This window comes from Lonchura striata, chromosome 6 (genome assembly GCF_046129695.1).
Source record: "Lonchura striata isolate bLonStr1 chromosome 6, bLonStr1.mat, whole genome shotgun sequence".
NCBI lineage: Eukaryota > Metazoa > Chordata > Aves > Passeriformes > Estrildidae > Lonchura > Lonchura striata.
In genome coordinates, this window is record NC_134608.1 from 35,658,322 (window position 1) to 35,681,846 (window position 23,525).

At 46.9% G+C, this 23,525-nt stretch overlaps 1 protein-coding gene across 6 annotated transcripts in view; it reads left to right on the top strand.

Annotated features, from left to right (window-relative positions):
* Positions 1 to 23,525, top strand: part of PAPLN (papilin, proteoglycan like sulfated glycoprotein) — a 50,526-nt gene that overhangs the window by 22,995 nt on the left and 4,006 nt on the right. For 5 of the 6 annotated variants that reach the window (XM_077784138.1, XM_021533544.3, XM_077784136.1 and 2 more), the window contains 21 exons: positions 509 to 639; positions 951 to 1,074; positions 1,799 to 1,879; positions 2,855 to 3,027; positions 3,581 to 3,704; positions 4,823 to 4,949; positions 7,745 to 7,952; positions 9,673 to 9,849; positions 11,142 to 11,298; positions 11,938 to 12,024; positions 12,537 to 12,837; positions 12,967 to 13,081; positions 13,763 to 13,892; positions 15,101 to 15,743; positions 16,498 to 16,635; positions 18,029 to 18,153; positions 18,918 to 19,056; positions 20,463 to 20,600; positions 21,247 to 21,374; positions 21,940 to 22,048; positions 23,336 to 23,511. In XM_077784138.1, coding sequence (XP_077640264.1) covers positions 509 to 639; positions 951 to 1,074; positions 1,799 to 1,879; positions 2,855 to 3,027; positions 3,581 to 3,704; positions 4,823 to 4,949; positions 7,745 to 7,952; positions 9,673 to 9,849; positions 11,142 to 11,298; positions 11,938 to 12,024; positions 12,537 to 12,837; positions 12,967 to 13,081; positions 13,763 to 13,892; positions 15,101 to 15,743; positions 16,498 to 16,635; positions 18,029 to 18,153; positions 18,918 to 19,056; positions 20,463 to 20,600; positions 21,247 to 21,374; positions 21,940 to 22,048; positions 23,336 to 23,511 — 3,531 coding nt within the window. The remainder of the gene's footprint in view (positions 1 to 508; positions 640 to 950; positions 1,075 to 1,798; positions 1,880 to 2,854; positions 3,028 to 3,580; positions 3,705 to 4,822; positions 4,950 to 7,744; positions 7,953 to 9,672; positions 9,850 to 11,141; positions 11,299 to 11,937; positions 12,025 to 12,536; positions 12,838 to 12,966; positions 13,082 to 13,762; positions 13,893 to 15,100; positions 15,744 to 16,497; positions 16,636 to 18,028; positions 18,154 to 18,917; positions 19,057 to 20,462; positions 20,601 to 21,246; positions 21,375 to 21,939; positions 22,049 to 23,335; positions 23,512 to 23,525) is intronic. The other variant, XM_077784139.1, reaches the window with a different exon arrangement.

The following is a 23,525-nucleotide window of genomic DNA, read 5'->3' on the forward strand; positions in this document are numbered from 1 at the left end:
GGACACAAGAGAAGCAAGTGTATGTAATTAATGAATGCTTCAGAAAATACATCTCTTTAATCACCCCATGCTTTCTTGAGGAACCAGCTCAGAAGGCAGGTGTGGGAACCAGGGGTCTTTGCTCTGAGCTTTGATACTGTATCATTCAGAGTTGGTTAACAAATTATTAGGGATTTTAAGAGGGATTTAAAATGTTTTTTTGTTGCTTGTTAAACAGTTCTGTATCATCACTTGTTCTTGTTCTAGGAAACCCTGTACTCCAAGGGAGTATAAGAGCAATCCTACTAAGGAATAACCAAATATCCACTTAGACCAATGTCACCTGAGGAAATATTTGTGTACAGTGAGATTTTACTAGGGTATTTTTCCAGCTTCCAGCAGTTTATGACCCAGAAATTAATTCAATTAGTATCAGTAGACCCCTCTATTTCTGCTGCTGTGATCTAGGACTAGGCTCTTGGTGCAGTATCAAGATAATATATAATGTTTCTTTTTTCTCTCCTGACAGCACCTAATAAGTGTGAGTTAAACTGTATTCCCAAGGGAGAAAACTTCTACTACAGGCACAAGGAAGCAGTGGTAGATGGGACTACCTGTGAACCTGGCAAACGAGATATCTGTGTAGAGGGAGTTTGTCAGGTTAGTCATCTTGATACTCCTTCATTCATCATTGGGTCTGTCAGTCTTTCTGTTGTCTCCCTTTGTTCTACTTGTCCTTTCATCATAGCATCAGAAAAGATGAATCACTCAGTTTCAAGGTGCAGAGGAGTATCTGGATAGCATTTATCTGGCTCTGGCTGTGAAATAGTAAATAACATTTTCTCTGCCCTCTCCTGACTTTCTGGGCTCCCTAGATTCAGGCTTTCTCAATAGATCTGTCCCACATTTGGCCTTTTTTTTCCCCTCTGTCATCACAGTTTATTCCTATTAATGCTCCTGTGCTCTGACAGGCTGTTGGCTGTGATAATATGCTGGAATCTGCCAAGAAGGAGGACAAGTGTCTGCAGTGTGGAGGAGATGGCAGCACCTGCTATGGTGTGAAGGGCACTTTTGATGTGGCCAGCCTCCCCAAAGGTACAGATGATCCTAGGTAGTTTGGGCAGGTGAGAGGGAGAGAGTTAAACCAAAAATCAACTGCTACAAGGGCTGGTGGGGACACCTGCTCACATGATTGTTATAGGCATGATTGGATGTTCACTTGAAATATCTGTACAGTGTGTGGCCATAGCATCAGAAAAGGTACTCTTGGCTTTATCCTGGGAATCACTTCATTAATCTGTGTCCACAATGGAGTACTTGCCATGAGGCTGATGTCTTTCCCCAATCCCTCTCCAGCACATGCTGTAAATGCACCATAATAACATCACCACACACTGCCTTTGTGAGGCTGTCAAGTGTTTTGGTAGCCCCACCAGGACATGTGCAGGACTAGAAATGGGATTGCATCTTCTGCATTTGGCCAATTTTGAAAAATTTCAAGATGTCAACTGCACTTGTGGTTGCATCTCTCTATGTTGAACTCCAATATAATTCTTTCTGAAATTCCAAAGATTTCAAAATGTAGCAAATGGACTTCTCTGAGGTGTCATTGGAATTTTTCACATGTGGACTGATCTGTGGATAATGTAGGGTGACGTTATTCAGCATGCAGTTAAAGTGATAATGGAAATGCTTTATATCACCATCAAAAAGCTCATCTAGTTGTTCAGGCACAAATTAAGCCATGAGCATCTTTGGCACAGAGGAGTGGCTGTATAGCACCCACAGTCAGATATTGAATAATCCCCTTTTTTTTCAGGTTACAATCAAATCTTTATTATCCCTGTGGGAGCCACAAACATCCAAATTAAGGAGGTTAAGCCCAGCAGGAACTTCCTAGGTATGAATGATGTCAGAATCTGTATATCAGTTCATTTGGATTCCAGCCATTATGTTAAAATCTGGTTTTAAGGTATGGGTTTACCTTGAGGACTTGATATGGCAGAGTGAAAAACTGAATATCAGGATATTGAGTATCCTTGAAATGTGAATGATGCACAACTCTGGTCTTCACATTTACTTCATTTTCTGTCCTGTGGAGATCTTGGTGTTGGGTGTGGAATAAAAATACGCAAATCCCATTGAGACTTCCTGCCTGTAGCTTACAAGGAATCTAGCTGATCTAGCCAAATTTGGCTAGAGGTCTGTTTGGTGAATGCAAACCCTACCTACTCCTGCCATCTAGAAGTTTGGGGTGGGCTTCTTTTCACCATAGATTTCTTTGGGGCATTTGTACAGCCTCAAACTCTGGTCATTCTGTAGAGGGAAAAATGAGGGAGAAAAGGCCTTGCCTAGCTTTCTGGACAGGGCTGAGGAAATTCCAGTGGAGAAAGCAAATACTCTTCTGCTTCCTGAGTGTTCCATCACTGAGTGTTTAGGACAAATCAGTCTGGTGATGTTTTCCTTAGTAGAAAACTGGATTCAGCACATATCTTGCTTTCTGAATAGAGTATCTGATGAACCAGATAGTGATGTAAAGTCAGTGGAGTGTGAATCCCACATCTTAATGGTAGGAAGGACAGAGGCTGACATCGGCTGTGCTCCAGCAACTAACAGTGGGGAATGCAGAGGCAGGGCAAGAATATGCTGGAGGCATTTGGCTGTGCAGCAAAAAAGTGCTTCATCTGCAGCAAAGCTGGCAAGAGCCACTGTGTGAATGTGGAGCAGCTTCTGATAAAAAAGCCATACAGGAAGGACAGCAATGATGGAGGATGGTGGTCACTCTCATTTGTGTGTGTGACGCAGTATTGAGTGGAAACAGGAGCAACCTTGTGGAGTTCTTATGATCCTTTCTCTGGCATGTGGGTTTGTCCAGCTGTCAAGAACGTGCGAGGGGAGTATTACCTGAATGGGCACTGGACGATTGACTTCAGCCGGGCGCTGCAGGTGGCCAGCACGGTGCTGCACTATGACCGTGGCTCGGAGGGTGATGTGGCCCCAGAGCTCCTCCATGCCCGGGGTCCCACCACAGAACCCCTCGTCATTGAGGTGAGAGGCTGTGCCTTCCCCCACTGACACTCTGCTCTCGCTTTGCATGGTGAGAGTATGCTGGGAAAAACTGGAGATGTGACGGGGACCCCAGGAATCTTACAAGGTTGTGGGCCTTCAAGCTAGACCACAGAAATAGCACTTATTGTTGTTCTGGTTCTATTGCCCAGAAATAAGCAGTGCAAAGCTCAGTATTGGTTTCCTGCCTATTCCTTTGGGTGTTGACTTTAGGGGAGGCAAGAGTCAGCACCAAATGGTGTTGGAGCAGGGACAGTCTCCAGGACACTTCTTGTTATGATGTGCTGTAGGGCAGGAAATGTACTTGCTGTGACAGGAGCAGCTGGATTTCTAAAGCCAAGAGGGATGAATACACCCTTCTCTGAAAAATAATGTTCTCCAGAATATGATGGAAGGCATGGAGAAAATCCAATGCAGAGAAGTAGTGCTTCTTGAATGGGAGAGGTGCAAGTCAGCTGGAACCCTCAGACATAGTGGGGAAATGCTGTGAAAAGGAAAAGTGTAATTTCACTGATTTCCTCCCATGGTTTTGCAGCTCATCAGCCAGGAGCCAAACACCGGGGTGCAATATGAGTATTACCTGCCCCTGCAAGGACAGGCCTTGGGTTACAGCTGGAGCTACGGTTCCTGGAGTGAGTGCAGCTCTGAATGTGGCGGAGGTAAGGGGAGAGGACTTGATCCCTGGTGGCTGGTGTGGGGTTTATATCCACACCCTACAGGCAGTGTGACAGTGTGCTGCCCTCTGCAGCAGCTTCCCAGTAGTCTCCTGCTAGAAAGCAGCACAGGGATCCAGAGTGTTGCTAAGGTTTTGTCAAGGGAAAGTCAAGCATGGTGTCACAACAGGATTGTGGTCCATGCCTTCTTCTTATTTTCCATTCCCTAGTCCTCAGACTTATTACTAGGACCTGTTAAGAATCTTCATAGATAGCATTTGTTTTGATTTGCTTCAGGTCTTCATAGTCTTTTCAGCCACCTGAGAGGTCCTCTCCAGAGGTCCTACAGTGAATGTAGGCCATTCACTAATGTAATGGCCTACATTAGTGAATCACATCATTCTCCTCTGCCATAGCCTGGAAGATCCCCCCCCTCAAAAAGGACTGTCAGATCTCCTGGGGTGTCCCATCATATTCAGTTTACAGATTTCTCCATGAGCAACATTATGGATTTTAAGCTCTAAAGAAAAACAAAAAACTTCAATCAATCAAACAAAAAACCCTCACCAGCTGAGGTTTATAGAGTATACAGAGTTCTTATCAGCCTCTTCTGGGCTTCCATCCTAATGGCCATTTTGGCAGCTTTTGCCATATTGTGACTGTAAGTGCAAAATTGTCTTTGGATGGGCACTCATAACCTGTAGGAAGCATGAAGAGTTGTAAGTTTTACTCCCATATCCAGTCCTCACAAGACTGACCTTTTGAGTCTAACAGGAGACCCCCAGTTCTGCTGTACACTGCACACATCTTGCAGGGCTCCTTCGTGAGCAGCTTAGGGGTAGGGCACTCCCCTTGTGAGTCTTGATCCATAATATAACAGGAAAAATCCCCTCAGTTACACAGAACTGTGCTGTCTCCCTTGCTCTTCCAGCAGACTCCTGTGGGAAGGCATCATTTGTCCATATAGTGAGAGACAGAGACCTGCACCTGTCTCTTTTCCAGAATGGCTAGTACAGGTGTGGATTCTACACAACTTCAGAAACTTGTCTTTCCAACCCCAGTGTATTGCTAGCCTAGTCCTTGGTGGCTTGTGTTGATCAGATGCTCTCTTGCTTGTCCCCTAGGTTTCCAATCCCGCTTGGTGTTTTGTACCATAGACAATGAAATTTATCCAGACTATATGTGCAGGAATAAACCACAACCAGACAACAACCGGACGTGTGGTCATCAGCCTTGTCCCCAGACAAAACGGTACTATTTCTTTCCTTCTTCTGGGGTCTGACTTCTTCCTGAGGTGCTTTTGGAACCAAGAAAAACGTGACCCTCTCACTTCTGCCCTCCAGCATGGTTCTCTCCAAGGAGGTGCTTCACTTCTAAGAGAAAGGCAAAGACAAAAGATGGGGATGATAACACAGTGATGAGTGATGAGCATTTCTGTATGCATAAGAAAAGGGCTTAATACATCCTGTGTTCATTTTATAGACCAATTAAATTTGCCTTCCAAAATAGCATTGTGGAAGACCATTGTCTAGCCCATGTAGGAGATATGAAGTAGATTCTCTGGTTTTTCTTCTCTTGGTCTGGAGCCTACAGAGTGGAAGGTCTGAGCTGATGTCATTTCTGCATTCCCAGTGTCTGTTCCCTTAGAAAGGGATGAATCCTGGAGTCTTTTCATTCTCCAGCATTTTAAAACCCCTTCACCCCACCATTTCCACCTTGTTTCTTAGATCTGGCTTCACTTGGCTCTTACTGGACATCCAGAGCTGTAACATGAGCATTAGCTGTGTATCTGTGTACAGTGAAGGCCTCTGAGAGCACTATGTGCGTGAGAGGCCACCTGGGAGCATTTCTGAATACATGTTAATCTGTAGCTACTTGGTTTAAGTTCTTTAAAACCTTTGTTCTGTATATAAAGGACTTCTTACATCTACCTGCCGCAAGCCTGGAGTCGCAGCGGCGCACGAAGCTCTCAGATGAAGAGGTAACAAGCAGAAGGAAGTTACAGAAAGCACAGGAAGGCAGCTGCTCTCTTCTGCTCTCCACTTAGTTGTTCACTGAAATCCATGGGGGCTTTCCTTTTCGGCACTGGTGGTAGAAATGGGTGTTGCTTTGCTTTTGATGCTTGCCAGTGAAAATGGTGGTGGAGGGTGCTGGCTGGCAGCTTTGCTTAGGTGGCTGCACATGCCCCTGGTAACTTGATTCTTAGGGGACTGAGAAAAAGATGATTTCTTCATAGCTTCTGGCTGCTTATTCTTGTTTTCTCTGGAATCAGGGTAAAGAAGTTCTGGAAGTTTTTTGGTTTGTTGTTTGGTGGGTTTTTTTTAAATTATTATTTACTTATGAAGATAAAGGAAAGACCATAAAGGAAAAGAGAGCATGATCATTTGGGCAATTGTAACATTGGCCAGCATGGCATAGAGAAAGACTCAGAGTTTCTTAAAAGCTCTTCCTTTTTGGCATGAACCCTACAGCAGGCAGAAAAGAGCATGTAAGATGTGATGAGTACAAGGATGTGATAGACACAATAATCTACACTGAGATATGAGAACTTAAAAGTATCAAAAGAAAAACAGTTGTCCCCCAGCAAGCTGCTAATAGCTTAGGACTGGCAATTTTTGCCCTCTGATGAGGGTCCCAGCCTTATGATTGACCTTGTCTTACACAGGAAATGAAACAAGGGTCAGAGAAGTCTTGATCCGCAATGAAGGAAGCTGTGGTTGATACATCTGGTTGATACAGCCTTTCCAAAACCATGCATTTGCTTTACAGGAGGCAGAATACAGTAGTTGGGGGGAAAGCTCCCATTGGAGCTTTTGAAAAACTTGATGAATAATTTGTTATAAGCCCTGAAACCACACCATTGTAAATGGCTTCTATTGAATATATTTGTTCCCTTTCCAAAGGAAAGATTTTATAGTGAAGGCCAATCAGTTTTGGGTTGACATGTGCATCTTTAACAATAAAGAAGGGTGCTTTTAGGAGCTGGCCATGACAGAGTCTACTGTGGAATCCTGTTAGGATGTGAATGTGAATTGTCTGGCTGAAACTTGGTTAAGGGGTGGCAAGAGCCAGGCTAGGGAAATAGCTGGAATTCTGGGGGAGAAAACATTATCTGCTTTCATTCCCTGGCTGGGTCTTACCTGGCTGCAAGGGGACATAGCAGATGGAAAGCAGATCACCATGATGCTCCCCCTCCACAACCAGTGCCTTTGGACTACACTGCATGCTGAATTTGGGGATGAAACATCATATTGTCCCTGAAGCCAGGCCATGCAAGGTGTGGTTCGAGCTACCCAGCTAGCTCTGAGAAGCTGGGGTGGCCATGGGCAGAGATTTTAGTATCTAGACAGATTGTTTTGTGGACATTCCCCTTGTTAGCAAGGATGTATAATTTCTGCAGCAGCTTCAGCAACCAAAGACAGGAAAAAATCTATTTATATTTTTGTGGGTTTTTGTATGTGTTGCAGTTATAGAATTTGACTGATGGGAGGATTAAACCAGCTTTCTACTGGCCATCAGTGAAAAGTTAAGCACTTCTGAGAGTGTCTGGCATGGTTTGCGGACAGAGTGAGGACTTGGCTTGGTTCTACTGTTTCTGATAATGTCTGGAGTGTAATGTGTGGTTTAGGCTGTTGTGGTAGCTTTTCTTTTGGCTGATCTGGATTGTTTTCTTTGAGCTTTTTTTTTAATGTTCTATTTCAGGCATGACATTTTTGCAGGCATCAGGAGATCAAAAGCCATGGAGAGAGATCTTCCCCTTCTGGGAGAGCTCTGCATTTCCAGAGAAACAAGTGTTTTGTAGCTGGAGATATGTCTCTGGAGTAGGACTAATGCTCTGCATTGCAAATTAAACTGGGCATGCTTGGTCAAATGGGAACTCGCCTCTGATTCTATTCTGCAAAGGGACATCATCCCTGTTTGACTTCTACAGGGATGTGGCACTGACTCCTCTGTGCCTCTGGGCAATTTGGCTGGGCTTACTTTTTTTTTTTTTTTTTTTTTTTTTTTTTTTTTTTTTTTTTTGTACTTGATTCTGTGACCTGCAGCTGGAAAACAGGAGAGTGGGGATCCTGCTCAGCCACCTGTGGCGGGGGCACCCAGACCCGCTCGGTGTACTGCGTGGCGTTTGACGGCCAGAGCCTGCAGGGGGTGGTGGATGATGCCGAGTGCATGGCCTTCGCCCAGCAGCCGCGCCGCAGCCAGCCCTGCAACGTCCGGCAGTGTGCCAGCTGGAGCACAGGGCCCTGGTCCCAGGTCAGTGCCCCAGGCAGGTAACAGCCTCCTGGCACCTCCTGCAGGAGGATCTGCCAAAGCTTAGGGAGAAAGAGCCAGGCTCCTCTTCTGAGACAACAAAAAGTGTGTCCCTGGATAGGTGGCGTGCAGAGGTGTAGAACTTCTCCCTGCAGCCCTCTGATGCCCTCCTATGAACATCCCTGTTCCTCAAAACTGTGCATGTCCCTGCATCTCTGCTCTTCTCGTTGCACATTCTCTCTTCTCTGATCTGCCAATCCTTTCTCCACTGCTGTGTTGTTATCAGACCCCTCTCCCCCGCACCTGGCACTGGCTTGGTTTCTTCAGCAGCCAGGCCCGGTGAAGGCAGAGCACCAGAAGGAGAGTTTCTGTCCATCAGCTGAGGATGGGATGTAGCACACCCTCCTCTGTGAAACAAGAGCTCATGGCTTCTGCTTGTGCTAGTTATTTCCATGTATTTTGCTGCCTTGCATCACCAGCCAGGACAGCAATACTCTTGAAACACTAGTGACCTGCTATTTGCTGTGTGTCTGCACAGGGCTTCTCCAAACACAGCCATGTGGTGCATTTTTTATGCTTGTGTGCATTTATATCTGCAGGAGTGGAAACAGCTCAAACTGTGTGCACTCAATTCAGCCAGACAGCTTTTAGAAGGCATCTTACGTTCCAAGGGCTTAGAAAGTAAAGAGAATGTCTACTCAGTCCCTAAAGAACAAGTGAATTTTCCTCTATCAGAAGTACACGCATGCTTGCAACATTTGATTTGCAATCTTGTGGTTGCACTTAGACTGTCTGAGTTGTGCAACAGCACAAAATGCAACTTTGAGGCATGATCACCTAGACTGGAAAGTGCTTCCACCCCCTCTTTCCCCCCACCTTGTGAGATGTGAGGTGTGACTTTGGGGTTGTGGAGTAAGAGTGCTGTTTGGGAAAGGCACCAAGAATCATATTCTTATAAACTGATGCCTGAGTAATTCATTCCAATGTTCTCAGAAGTAACTGTGTTTTGTGTACTCTGAGTTAAAAAGGTTACTCTGCTAAATGAATGGCTGAAACTCGGCTAGGAAGCTCATCTGAAATGATTCAGACTGTCCCCAAGTTAATGCTTTCTGAAAGACACCTTGGTAATTCATGTAGAAGTAGGTTGGATACCAGGAAACACCACTGTGAATTTAGGAGGGCGTTGGAAATGTCACAAACTAGTTACTGGTATAGAAGTTGTCACAGCTCCATGCTGTAAAAATAGAGCACAAGGTCTTCAAGCAAAAGATATGAGCAACATAAGAATTTAACCTTTTACCTTCCCTAAAATTCTTCACCTTGCATTGGTTTTAATCAGATGTAAATAACAAGTTTCCAGATATTTTCTACCATGTTTTGTTCTCAATGTGTTTTGCAGTGTCTGGAATTTTTCTGATATTTTTCTAAATTCATCATCCACATCTCCTTTGGTGAGAAATCAAGAGTAAGTGTATGAATAGGCCAAAATCATCCAGTGAGCTCCATATCTCCCAGATCCTATCCCATGTTTCCATGCCTTATTGTCTCCTCTACAGCATAAACAGCTACTCTGCTAACTCCCACCCCAGAAAATTACTTTAATGATAGCTGATTGTTTCAGACAGTCTCAAAATGGTACTCTGCTCTAATGATAGGGAGTCCAGCCTGGAATTGTGAGAGGAAACCAGGTGCTTCTTTGTAATTGTTGGGCCCCTTCCTGCAGTGCTCAGCCAGCTGTGGGGAAGGAGTGCAGACCCGGACTGTCACCTGCAGGACGCAGCAGGGCTCTCAGGCTCAGGACTTCGCTTGTCTAATGGAGCCAAAGCCATCAGCCACCCAGCCCTGCCTTAAGGAGAACTGCATCCAGGAAATCGGCTGGCACGTTGGAGACTGGGGTCTGGTGAGCACCTCGCTGTCATGGCTCCAAAATTTCTTGTATTGCTATACTCCTCACAAACAAGCTTTGATCCATGCAGTCCGCACATTGACTGAGACTGGAAAGCAAGAACTGCTTCACTACCAGCCCCTTGGCTCACAGTTGTGTTGTAACTGGCACTAGTAATGCTCCAGTTAATCTGATGCCCGCTTTGTGTGCAGCTGCTACAAAAATAAATCCTTCTGAGGGGAGATTATTGTTTCAGTGACAGTGGCAAAATTCAGCCAATAAATTGAAATAATCCACTCTTGCTGCTTCTTCTCAATTCTTCGCTCCATTGCTGTGATCAGCAGAACAGCTCTCAGCCCAAGTTTGGCACAGAGCTCTAGGCTTCAGAACTAGTAATGAATAGTTGAATTTGGTGATATGCTTTAAAGTACATTTTTGTAATGATTCAGATAAACTGTGCTTCAGACGGATTAATCCTGTCTTTGTGGTGGAAGCCAGACTGTCTTCAACCTGGAAAAAGTATCAGGGGGTACACATACAGGTAGATCTAATGCATCAGGTGACTCCAAACACACTTTTTCACTTCTGTGCTTGGCAGACCAGCTTGTTTTGAGCTAAAGCATGTTACATATGCTTCTTCATGAGATATAGGCCAAGTTTTAGTTACAGCTAAAGAATCACATTTTAATCTGATCTTTCTCCTGACTTTCTGATATCAGAAGGTCTCCTATCTGCGTCTTTGAATTAGAGAGGAATACTCTCCTAATGTTCATAGAGCTTGCCATGTGCCATGTGGGTTGCACAGACACTCCTCTGACCTGCTGGTCCCTCTCATCCACAGTTTCCAGTGAAGCAAACTCCCATTAGCTGCTTACTCCAATTAGGCTGCTTACTAAGCCACTCATTTTCTTTCTAGTTGTAATTTGTTGTTCTTGAATGCAAACTGACCCCAGCTGGTAGATCCCCAGAGAACTGAGATGCCTTTATGCCTTCAGGCTAAAATGAGTCTCTCCAGCTCCCTGACACACCACTGTGGGTAACAGCAGCTCATCTGTAGCACTCAGCTACAGGCTGAGTGTGGCACAGAGCCTAATGCTTCAGGGTTGGGTGGAACATCTGGTAAAATTGTTTAAAGTATGGTTTTCTAATTGTTCAGATGATTCCAGCTGAAATATTGTTTGCTATTTCTTGGTGGAGGAGCTGTGCTCAGCCTGCAGCTAATCATGCAGCTGTTCCCCATTTCTGATCTGTGGGGCTTCTGCATTCAGCCTTTGCTGCCTGCTCAGTGCCTTATCTCTGTGCCCAAGTGTTCCAAGAGTTGCGACTCAGGCATCCGGACACGCCAGGTCATCTGTGCTGACGGCGACTCCAAATTCTACAGTCCTGAGACATGCAAAGCCATCCAGCCACAGAAACCAGCCACCCTGGGTAGCTGCAACACACAGCCCTGCTACCTGCCACAGCGTGAGTGGTATTGCTGCACACCCAGCTTTTTCCAACATGCTTTTGCTTAGGAGTAGAAATTCCCAGCTCTGCACCAGCTTATGTTCTCAGCTTTTTGCCTGCCTGTCTTCATCCTGTGATTTTGCCAAGTTTATGTGCACAAAGCATCTTCAGAGTCCCAGTACCTGTGCTATTTGTAATGTATGCAACAGGCTTGGGAACAACATTGTGTGTTGGTGTGTGTCCATTTTGAATCCAGCATTCTATAATGGCTCATCCAGAGTGTGCTGCAGACTGATCTCAGGACTCCCAGTCCAGAAGGATGGTAACTTGGGTAGGCTCAGTAGCAAAAAAGCTATAGCCAGCTCTCATCCCTCTGTGGACAGGCTCTAAAGGAGTCAAATTTTCAGAACATTTTGCTTCTTGTCTGTGTCTATTCTCTATGTCAGAACTGCAACACTGACATTTGTCTGCCTGCCCATTGTAGGTCGCTTGTCCTGACAATCCAATCAAATCCAATTGCTGCTCAGCAGCTATTTCACAAGAGGAACAGGAACATTTTCATCAACTTTTGTCTCCTGCTGACTGCTGGATGTATTTGCAATTATTAGAGCACAGTGCTGGACCAACTGCACCCATTTTGTGTCTGTCTCTTTGCAGAGGTCCCCAGTATGCAGGACACTATGGGATACAACATCACTCGCCAGTCCTTGCTGACACGGTACAACCCAAACAGCCCTGCTCCAGGTTTGGAAGAATTTTGTTTAATTCGGGGTCTGATGATGGGGTACTTGGAATAGGCTGTGGCAGGGAGAGGGATCATTCTTTTGTTCATTTCTCTCTTTTTTTTTTTTTTATGGGCTCCTAGAAACTCAAGGAGCCAGGCACAAAATGTATATTCTTTTACACCAACAGTGAACAGTATTTGAATCTATCCAAGCAGAAAATTCTGTACAGGATAGACATCCCAGGTTCTGTCAGCATGACTTCAGTGCTGGCTGGAAGAAATGATGCACAAAGCAGATCATAGGAATGAGAAAGGATGATGCGAAGGGACCACAGCAGTGTGGTTTCTCATGGGACAGCAGGAAGAATGGTCAAGGCAATGAGCAAAGTACCTCAGCCAGATCAGGAAGGGTGGACCAGAAGACACCCCTTGATGTGATGCAGAAAATCCTGCCAGGTAGCCTTGGGCAGGTGAAAGAGAGCAGATAGGAGGAAAGCTGACCAGATTTTTATGCTCACCTGCATACTTTGAGTTCTCTCCCCAGATTCTGATGATGGAAGGATGCTCCCTGGGAACACCATGATCCATAGTGCCTCAGGGAATCAGCACATTCCATCTACCAAAGACCACAGCATCAACTTGTTTGCTGTCCACTGGGAGCCCCAGTCCCGCTCCCCAGGTTCCCATCGGCTCAGCTTCTCTCAGGATCACCCTGCAGGGACTGGCTCCCAGGACTGCCACCAAAGCCCACATGGCTGCTGTCCAGATGGGCGCACTGCAGCGTCGGGCCCTCAGGGGAGAGGCTGCCCTTTCAGCACCTGCCACCAAAACAGGTAGCTCAAGGTAGATAGGCCTGAGCAGGGAGGCATTGTCTTTCCTGGCAATGCCCTTCCCGAAGGGCATTGTAGCCCATGCCTGTTGACCAAGCAGGTCAGGTGTTACTGCAGCCCTTCTGTCTGTAGGTATGGCTGCTGCCCCGATGGAGTATCAGCTGCCCAGGGTCCAAACAACATTGGATGCCCACAATATTCGAACATTCGAACAAGACAAAATCATCCCACTGTGACCACTCCAGCAGTAAGTACAAAAGCTCTTTGCATTTTAGGAGTTGATCAGATATGAAGATTCAGATTTGACCCTGCTGACTCACAGTGTGGATTCTGTTGGGCTTCATCTCTGCCAGTAATGCTGAGGAGCCAATATTCGGGGCATGTCAACCCCTTTGGCCCATCTTGCTCCTGTTCAGTCTGAAGCATCCACATGAAATCCTCTACAAGCAGGGTACAAAGCAAGTGGTGGGGAGATGTCTAAGAAGAAGAAGGCCATCCTATGTAGACCTGATTGAATAATCCTGAGTAATCAAATTTCTGTTAGTCAGAAAATTGCTATCCATTTTCTAGGGAAAAAAAAAAGAAAAAGCATGTCTTCTATTAATTGCTTCTGTTTGTCAACTGTGCAGATTAATTCAAGGTGGGGAGGTGATCCCTCCCATAGGCTGGGGTGCTTGGTGGTGGCAGCAATAAGAACTAGCGTGCTGCTGGGCTGCTTAGGTGTGTTTTGCAGTGCAGCCCCAGCTCCTTGGCTGACCGTCAAGTTTCCCACCCCTTCCCAGGACAAAAGCCTCTAGGAGGCAAACAAGCAAACAGTGGTGCCTCTAACAGCTGGCTGTGTGCAGCTGACAGCTTGCACACGGTGCCTTGCATGTGTTGCTGTCCTCATGTGTGAGATAACTCTTGGCTTTCCATTCCTGTCTCCAAGGCAAGCCAAGCCTTGTCCCAGCAGCACCCTCCGGGCGAGTGCCGCGGTTCCATGTACGGCTGCTGTTTTGACAATGTTGCCTCAGCCAAAGGTCCTCGAGGGGAAGGATGTCTCAATAGGCCCAACTACCGTAAGTGATGTTTTAACTTATTGGGTTGGAAACACAAAAAGAGTCCAGTAGCATATAGAAGTTTCCTGTGTAGAGGGTCTGCTCTCTCTGAAATGTAGTAAATAATCTCTCTGAAGAGAATTTCTACCTGGTGGTTGGGGCAGCAGAAACTTGGAGGGAGTGTAGAAAAGCAGCACCTGAGAATTTTTGCTGCAAAAATTCTTTTTGTCCTCTGCTGATAGTTAGAGAGAAGTGTGTTTGTGGGATATCTGTCAGTCTGTAGGACTACTCAGGAATTGTTTGTCCCTGAGAAGACACAGGACAAATGCAGCCTGGAGTGCTCCAAATGAATTACTCAGGTTAAGGAGTAGGGATCTCCTGAGGAATCAGGGCAGTGCTCAGTTTTCAGACAGCCTGTGGACAAGGGAGGAATGAGAACTACATGGGGAAGGAGGGTTGCTCAGGGCTGCATGGATGCCCTTAGCCAGCAAAGTTCAATACAGTGCCTGCTGTGCTATGAGGACATGAGGGCTGCTGGGAAAAAGCATCTCTTTTCCTTTAGTGCCCAGCTGTACCCTCTGCAGGCACATTGCTACTGCAGGGCCTTGCCCTCCTGCTGCAGCACAGAGATTACTTGATGGCTATCCCTGTGGTGCAGCCTTGGGGAGGGGGAAAACTTTCTGGATCCTTTCAGCTGAGCCACAGCTTGACAAAGTACATCACAGCCAGAGCCCTGCATCCAGTGTTTGTCAGCATGTGGCTGTGATACCCGAGGTTCCAGGTCTGTAGATACCTTGGGTTGTGCTCCTCTTTATATCAGTGTGCAGGGGTATTCTGTAATGCATGAGTCTACTTCACAGCTGGGTCTAAACCACTTGCTTTGTGCAAATGGCAGTCATGTGTCCCTTGCAGGAGAGGATGACCCAGAGCCTGCTTTGCAGTTGCAGAATTCTCCAAACAAGGCTGTAAAACATCTGTCTAGTATCTAGATTCAGAAATGTCTCTGAGGATGGCTCTTCCATCAGAGGCAAAACTGAGGCCAAAATAAACATGTGAGCAGTTTCTCAGTTTCAAAGCACAGTTGGGTAGGACACCCAGGTGTCCTACTTTCCAACTCATCCTTTGCCCACAGGGCCATCAGATAAATCATCTAGGTAGGTGGCTTGAAGCCCCTGGACCTTTGTGCTTTGTGACTTTCACATCTCTCTCTGTTCCACTCTTTTTGGTAGCGTACCCTGTCATGTGCCTGCTGCCCAGTGCCCACGGCCCCTGTGCCAACTGGACCACTCGCTGGTACTTTGTGGGAGTTGTTGGCAGATGCAACCGGTTTTGGTATGGTGGCTGTCATGGCAATAAAAACAGCTTTGCCTCGGAGGAGGAGTGCATGAGAGTGTGCCACAGCTCTGTGGGAGTCAGTCAGCTGGAGCTCCAGCCCTCTCCTGGCACAGAAGCCCTGCAACACCAGCAGACTGGCTCCAGTTCTTACACAGGACGTGCTCAGGATCAGCAGCAATCACCCACAAGAGAGACTGCAAGTCACATCCAAGAAGGAAGAACCTATGGGGCTTCACTCCCCAAGCAAGACAGCCACAGCTGGAGGAGGGATGTGCTGCCAGAGACCTTGCCAAGGACTGATGTGCTGGAGAGCCAGCGCTGGGACACCCAGCGAAGCAGACTGGACAGCCTGGGCCACCTGCATTCCTGGGAAACAGCCATGCCTGGGCCCTCAGACAGGCAGAGCAGCAGTGGCCAGCAGGTGCTGCCCTGGGAAGGCAAGCAGTGGCGTGAAGCTTTTGGAGCAGATGTTTCTGTGACAGAAGGATTTGGGCACCAGGAGTCTGCAGATTTGTTCCCAGCACAAGCTCTGCAGAGGTGATGATTTCCACCCACCCCTCCCCCCTGTTCTGCCAGCTCATTGTGAAGCACCAGTGCAGCTTTCTCTTGAGTGAAAATGTTGCCCCAGCTGGGACTAACTGGGAATACCATGTGATGGATTAGCTACACATGTGGCCCCTCGGTAAATCAAGCTACTGTTATTCAGGCCCTGCCAGTACCGGCCGTCTCTTTCCTCACACACTCCCTGATCTCTGACAGCACTGAAAAGTGTGAAAAGAATCCTGGGGTCTCTGTCTGGGAGGCCTTCTTACACTGTATATGAGAATCCATAGGTGTTTTTCTTGTTCTCACCAACAAATTTAGCTGACACTCTGGCTTCAGAGGCTTTATTTTAGCACTACATGAAGCAGCAGTGGGTTGTTCTAGGAAAGAATTTTAAGATGCAGACTTTGGGCCAAGATCCAGACAGTGTTACCCTGAAAATCAGGAGTGAGTAGAGCTAGATCTAAACATATCTGCACTGGATCTGTCTGCGGAGCTGTACCTTGTCCCTTCAGAAGAGAGGGGTTACAGGGCTTTCTTCCAGGAGATATTGTAGCATTCAGTCTGTCCAGAGTAGTCTTTGCTGTAATAGGAGAGGGCTCCCCACAGTGTCCAGTGCATCTGGTCAAAGCTGAATGGGCAGCTGGTCCTGCTTTGCCTTGTGGTTGTAACTCATCCAGAGTCACATGAGAGGACACAGAGGTGAGGAGGGCAGCAAAAGTGCCAGCGGAATCACTTTCTCTTCCAGAACAATCCTGGAGGAATCCAAGCCCTCTCTTGTGACAGCAGCTGTGGGACAAAACATCCAGCTAGTCTGCAAGACAGGTGTGTCCCCATTCTCCAGAGTGGAGTGGATGAAGAACAGCCAACCAATCTTCTCTGACAGGTGAGCTCAGATCCCTTCATTGTAGAGCAGACAGGCTCCTTGCTGGGCAGAGTGCCAAATATTCAGGCCAAAAAAGACTGTCATGGCTTCACCCCAGCTGGCAACTCGGCTCCACAGAGCTGCTCACTCACTCCTGGTGGGATGGGAGAGAGAATCAAAAGGGTAAAACTGAGAAAATCCATGGAGATAAAGACAGTTTAAAAGATAAAACAAAAGCCGTGGGCACAAGCAAAGCAAAACAAGGGATTCATTCATCCCTTCCCACGGGCAGGCAGGTGTTCAGCTGTCTCCAGAAGAGCAGGGCCCCATCACACATAACAGTGACTTGGGAAGACAAATGCCATCACTCCGAACCCACCACCCCCCCGCCACCTCCCTCCTCCTCCTTTCCCCAGCTTTACATGCTGAGCATGATGCCATATGGTATGGAATATCCCTGTGATCTGTCAGGGTCAGCTGTCCCAGCTGTGTTCCCTCCCAGTTTCTTGTGTACCTGCAGCCCATGGTGGGTGCAGTGCAAAGCAGAAAAGGCCTTGACTTGGTATAAACACTTCTCAGCAGTAGTGAAAACATCAACACTGTTTTCAGCACAAATCCAAAACACAGCCACATACCAGCTACTGTGAAGAAAATTAACACCATACCAGCCACAACCAGCACACTTTTTTAAAAAAAAGAAATAAAGAAACCCCCATATTCATCTACTGTCCAGCTGTTCTGTGCATAGCAGAAACAGGTACACTCTACACCAGTAATGAGATGCAGGCTAGACTTATGGGGCAGAGCAAGTGCTGTCCCATAACACTGGTGGAAGGCACTAGTGGAAGCTAGTGGGTAGTGATACAGAAAAATATTGCTTCTCTCGGGTTCATCTTGGGGCAACACACAGCCAGTAGTTGGGGGTGAAACTTGCAGCCTAATAACCCAGAGTTCCTCTGTCTGAAAATCTCTAGCACTTTTTTTTTTTAAACTACTTTTAAACCTGTTTTTCCTGGGAAGTCTGTTTCCAGCAAGTCTGTCTGGAGCCAGTTAGTCTTTTTGTGTTATGAAAATCACAGTTAAGAAAAGCCCGATTATGCTTTTCTGTTTGCAGTTGACTGCTGGGACTCAAGCTCCCCCCTGGAAGGGCAGTTTGCTTCTTTATGGGAGAGGGCTACTGAAAGCAGTTCCCTGTTTTCCATTTCAGTTTTTCTCTCTGTTCCTGACCTCCTTTCTGCTGAAGCCATTGCCCCTGCCTGTGACCCGTCTGTGGTCTGCAGGATTTTGGTTTTTTCTGAGCCAGGGAGGGCACTACACGGGGGTGGTTTGCGTGACATCAGCCTGGGCTGGCCGCTGTGCCCGGGTGGGTTGCTGTGGGTGGCCAGGGCAGGCAGCGCTCCCGCATGTGTTGCAGGCACACCTACCAGTCCGACAGCTCCCTGGTGATCAGCCACGTCCAGCCCGAGGACGCTGGCACCTACACCTGCCTCACTTCTGATGGGAAGATGGAGAGCCGACAGATTCAGCTGCAGATCACAGGTGAATTTATCTTCTGCCCAGGACCAGAGAGGTAACTCAGGGCTCCTCATAAATAGTTACTGACCATCAATGGCTCGATAAAGCCAGCTGTAGGAGGAAACTTCCTCTGCTGCCAAGAGGGAGTATGGAGGCAGCAGGGCCTCTTTTGGTGTTGCGCCATGGTAAAGCCTTAGCCCTAAAATACTTTCTCCCCTGCAGTGCCATCCCGTAAGTGGAGTTGTGGCTTGCCTGTAACTCACCTTGTTTCTATCACAGCAAGCATGTCTTCCTCCCTGGGAGCCATCAGCTGCCTCCTGATCCAAAACATAACTGCTGGTGCATTTATGTTTTGTGCTTTGCCCAAACAGGGCAACCCTGCTGGGTAACAAATAATTCCCTGTTCTGAAAAATGTGCCTTATTTCAGAAACCAAAAAAACTGAAAGACTAGTCTCAAAAGCTGGGCCAGAAAGGCACCCTGTAACCTTCAATCTCTGAAGTCTGTTTTGTCACAGCAATGGCACATAGGGCAGAAGGCACTATGGCCTAAGGGATGTTGCAACATATTCACTGACAGAGGAGAAAAAGGAGTCTAAAATTGCTTGCCTGCAGGTCTATGACTCTCATTAGTAGACAGCGCAGGTTTACTGCACTAGTCAGCCAAAAAGCAGATGGCTGAAGGGCTCTTTGGCTCCAGATCAGCTCTCCCAAGCTCACAGAAACCCTACGCAAGAGGTCACAGTAAGAAGTGTCCTTTTATTCACATATTGCATTTTGTTTTGAATAGAGTACCAGAGCAGTGTTCTGGCTGAGGGTGAGAGAGGTCGAGTCCTTCAGGAGGCAAACCAGCAGCGCCGAGGGTTATCCAGAGGCAGGCAGCTTGTGCAGGCAGCCGGCTCCTCTGTGCGTCAGCAGCTCACATACAGGTAGGCTCACCCACACCAACCGCGCCCAGCTGATGAACCATATGGCATCTCTTCATGTAGAAAAGCCAAAGACTGGAAAGGCCCTAGGTCAGCTGTTCCAGGGCACAGCTGGGAAGGATACGGTACTGAACTGCTGACACTGGGAACACGAGAAGATCCCAGTCACAGGCTGTCTTCTGTCCTCCCAAGGGATCTCTTGAAAGAAGCATACTCTGGGCAAAGATGCACACGGAAGCTGGCAGCAAAGGAGCTGGGCTCAAACAAAAGAAGTCTTGAGGCAGCATCCTTAGCTGTTCATGTTAGTGCAGGCAGAAAGAGAAACCTGTTCTGAAAAAAAGCAAAGCAAATAGGAGCTGCTTAACTAGCACAAAATAGACATATGTATATTGAAAAAAACTTCAGCTCCTTCAGCCTCCACTAATTAATTTTAAATGTTTTGTGAACAAACCAGTTTGACCCAAAACTGTCTCCTCATATGCTGGTATTTTTTGTTGCTTCTTGCATGTTTTTTAATTGCTTCTAGGCCCCACAGAAATAAAGGGGGACAAATTATTTTTGCCTTAAATGAAGCATGTTGGGATTCTAGATTAAATAAGGCCATGATCTGATCCCTCTCTTTTTTTGAGTTTACAGCCTAAAACCCAGCCAATTTGCTGAACTCTGCAGCAATCTCCTTAGCTGCTTCTGCCTAAAAGCAGTAATAAGCAATTCATTGAATTAAGAACATTGAATTAAGGATCTTTGGTTTTATTTTTTGAGATCAAGAATTCAGGTCATAGAATGGGGGTAGGGTAGATGAAGTTTTATTTAACTGTGGGAACATCATGTTTTAGTTCCCTTCTAAGACAGTGTTTAGCTGTACTTATAAGAGAGCAAAGAACATGAGATGAGTGTTGTGAGGACATGACCTCAACCTTTCTGCTGCATGTAGTGGATGACCAGTTCCTGGACCTTGTGCAGTCAGGGGATTGCAACAGGCTCTTCACACCCTAAAAAGGCTCATTTTTTTTGTGCCAGATAAGCACCCAAGGGGAAGCTTGCTTAGTGCCCTCTTTAGGACTTTGTACTGTTTGCCATGTTGCCATGTGTCTACATTGTTAATGCTTCCTCAGCTGTTATCCAGAGGGTTTTTATAAGGGTTGTTGTCTGTAAATTAAGCTGGGTGACACGGGTGCAGCACCAAGCTGTGCTGAACTAGATCCGGATTTTATAGAGCCTGCTCTTTTCTGAATGTTAGGAGAGAATGTTGGTAATGGCAAGCATCAGAGCTCTCATGAGAGTACAGAGAACTCCCTTTGCCATTGGAGGCAAAAATAAGTCCTGTGATTGATAAAAGCTTTGTGCTGAAGATCAAATGCTGAGCAAGGAAGTTTCCACATCTTTTGCTGTGCTTGTAAACTTTGCAGGTTGAAAATGGATAAGAGTGAGCCCACAGTAGTGGAGGCCAATGTTGGAGAGAGAGTCAGACTGCCCTGCACAGTGGAAGCATCACCAGCTCTCACCATTGAGTGGCGGAAAGACGGGCAGCCCCTCTCCTCTCCCAGGTGAGCCCCCAGGCAGCTCCATGAACCGTTCATGAAAAGAGCCTCCTCCTTTCTTTTCCTTCCCTGTCTCCTCTCTGAGAGAACAGAGCTGTTGGCCATGCAGCAAGGGTCTGTCTGGCTTTAATGCTGTCCAGCTTCCTCCGTCAGGGCCAGGCCATACTGCTGGCCTGCCCTGTCCTCCCTCCCTCCCAGATGGAAGTTTGAATGTTGAACCCTTGAGGGAACAGCTGTGACACAGGGTCTACAAGTGAGCCAGAGCTCAAATTTATTCAGCTACAAGATTAGCAGAAAAAGAACACATGGCTAACAAATTTTTCAAAAACCAGCTGGTCAGTGAGCAAGGGCAGAGGTTCACAGCAGAGAGATCAGGGCATCTGCAGTGACCTTCCACAGCTACTGGTGCTGCTCTACCCTCTCTCTGCTCCCAGAAATCTGCTCTAGCAGCAAGATTTTCTACAGTCTTATAGCATCAGTGCTGGGATTTGAGGACTAAAGTTTGCATTACAACCCCTGCAGTATTTGAGCTGCTAAACCTTTGCTCAGTGGTACTACAAAGTGGTGCACGAGGCTTAGCTTCATCTCTGCTGGCTGGAGTCCCAAGCTGACCCAAGCCCAGGCTGAGGGACATGCTGGCTTTGCTCCCCAGGCACAGGCAGCAGTCGGATGGGGCCCTGGTGATCAGCCGGGTCAGCTCTGAAGACATTGGCTTCTTCACCTGCATGGCCTCCAATGGACGAGACCGCGACCAGCGCCAGGTCCTGCTCCGACCGCTAGGTACTGGCTGGGTGGAGCACGCACGGCTCGAGTGCACAGGAGCGGGAAGCGGGGAAGGCTGTGCAGGGCCAGCATGAGTTCCATTGCTGGCTGTGCCACTTTGCTTCACACCTAGAGTTTAACAGGCATCCTGAGGGCAAGGGGAAAATGAATTGTTTTACCCAGAGGTCATCTGCATGTGTCCAGTATATCATGGTGCTCCAAGCAGCTGGGAAAAGGGGATTAACAGCACAGTAAGAGCTTGTTTCTGGGACACTGGTGTGGGATGAGTATAGGAGCAAGAGAAACTAAGGAGATGGTTCTTCTGTGCATGTGACATGCATGTGTCCAGCTGGAGGAAAAGGTTCTTTGAGACCTCTGTTACTTGTCCTTTCTTGGGCCAAAGTCCTAGGAAATCCACATTCCTCAGAACAACAACAGCACAGCTTCAAACGTGCTCTTTCAAGGCCCAGGGGCTTGTAGCTTGTTATGGGACGTGTTGGACTTTTCCCATGAGTGAATGCTCCTACTCCCAGGTGGTGGAGGCATTGTCTCCCTGCTAGTGATGATTTCCCTTCTGGTCCAGGAGAACTGAGGATCACTGGTCTTCTGCCAAGCATCACGGTACCTGAGGGAGGGACTGCTCAGCTTCACTGTACAGTGATTGGCAACAATGTGAATATAAGGTGGTCAAGGTGAGCAAAAATGAGATGGAACTTCCCTTTCCTTCTCTTCCCAAACCTCATCATTTACCCTCCAAATACTGATGCAGGATGCCTGCAAGGTATGGCAGAGACCACAGTTTTCAGCCCCAACTAATATCACCTACCCTTTCTTAAGACAACTTGGATGTTACCCAAAAATCCTGGACAAGATCCCTGTGGGGTGTGGGGGTGTCATCAAGTTCATGTTCCAGCCAAATAAGGAGAAAATCAGATGTGAAACTAAGATTCCATGGAGTTCAGAAGGGCTCTGTGCTGGAAAAGTAGTTACATGAAAACAACAAGAATTAAAATGAGTAATCAGAGGAAAAGCTTTAGTTGCTTTTTAAAAAACCCTCTCTGCCTAATTGTGACAGACATTTTAGACCTCTTCTCCCAGCTTCCTGTTGCAACAGTTCTGTCCATTTACTGTCAATGCAAAAAAAGGAGATTTAGAAGCATTTTAAAGTGAAAACTGTGTCCTCTTATCTTTATAGTTTACCAGGAAACTCTGAATTTGTGCAAGTGTTTAGTGAGGGTTGTTTTTCTGGTTTGAAAATAATCACTTATGTTTTGGAGCCTTCTTACAAACTATCCAGAGAGAAGGATGGGTAAATGTTAAAATTACAAGAGTTAGGACTGAAGTGGGCCATCTCACACACAGAGCTTTTCTTCTATACATAAATTTGGTATTTGAGCTAACAAAATGTTTCAGAGTTGGAATGAAACCCTTTTCAGTGAAACAAATTTCATTTTGTTGGTAACCAGGAGTTCACAATTCAGGCAGTTTTCCAGCTGGGCACAGATTATTCCAGGAGGGACTGAACAGACACAATCTTGCTGGTTTTTTTAAACAAACTTTTAAAGGGAGAGGGAAGAGGACGAATTGTTCACTACCCTATATGCTCATCAAGCAGTATGTGCTGCTATTAATGCCAGCCAAACAAGTACTGCCAGACCACAACCTGGAGAGAGGGAAAGGCACATTGGATTTTCTCTTAGTTCTTCAAACCTCAAGAATGTGTGCTAGCAGAACAGGCAGTGTCTTTGCAGAGAGCACACAGACACAGCTACCTCCCACGCAGACACCGGGCAACGGATGCAGACTCAGGCTCATGTTACCACCCAACTGCAGGGCCAGGTTGTGCAAAAAGATTTCTTCCTTCCTGCTGCACTTGTAAAAATTCACTCCTTTCACAGAACATAATTTTCCAAAGAGCACAGGGAGCTCCTTTACCATCCCTGGGTGGCAATAATGAAATATTTTGTTTTTCACCACAGGAACGGAGTTCCCATGCGGGGGGATGGCCACCACATCCACTTGTCTCAGGATGGAAGCCTGACTATAAGCAATGTCCAAGAGGCTGACGAGGGATCCTACACATGCAGCGCCTACAGCAGCAGCAGCTCGGTCAGCGCCAGCTCAGAGGTGAAGGTGCTGAGGAGCCGGCCTAGCAGTGAGTACAGCCCA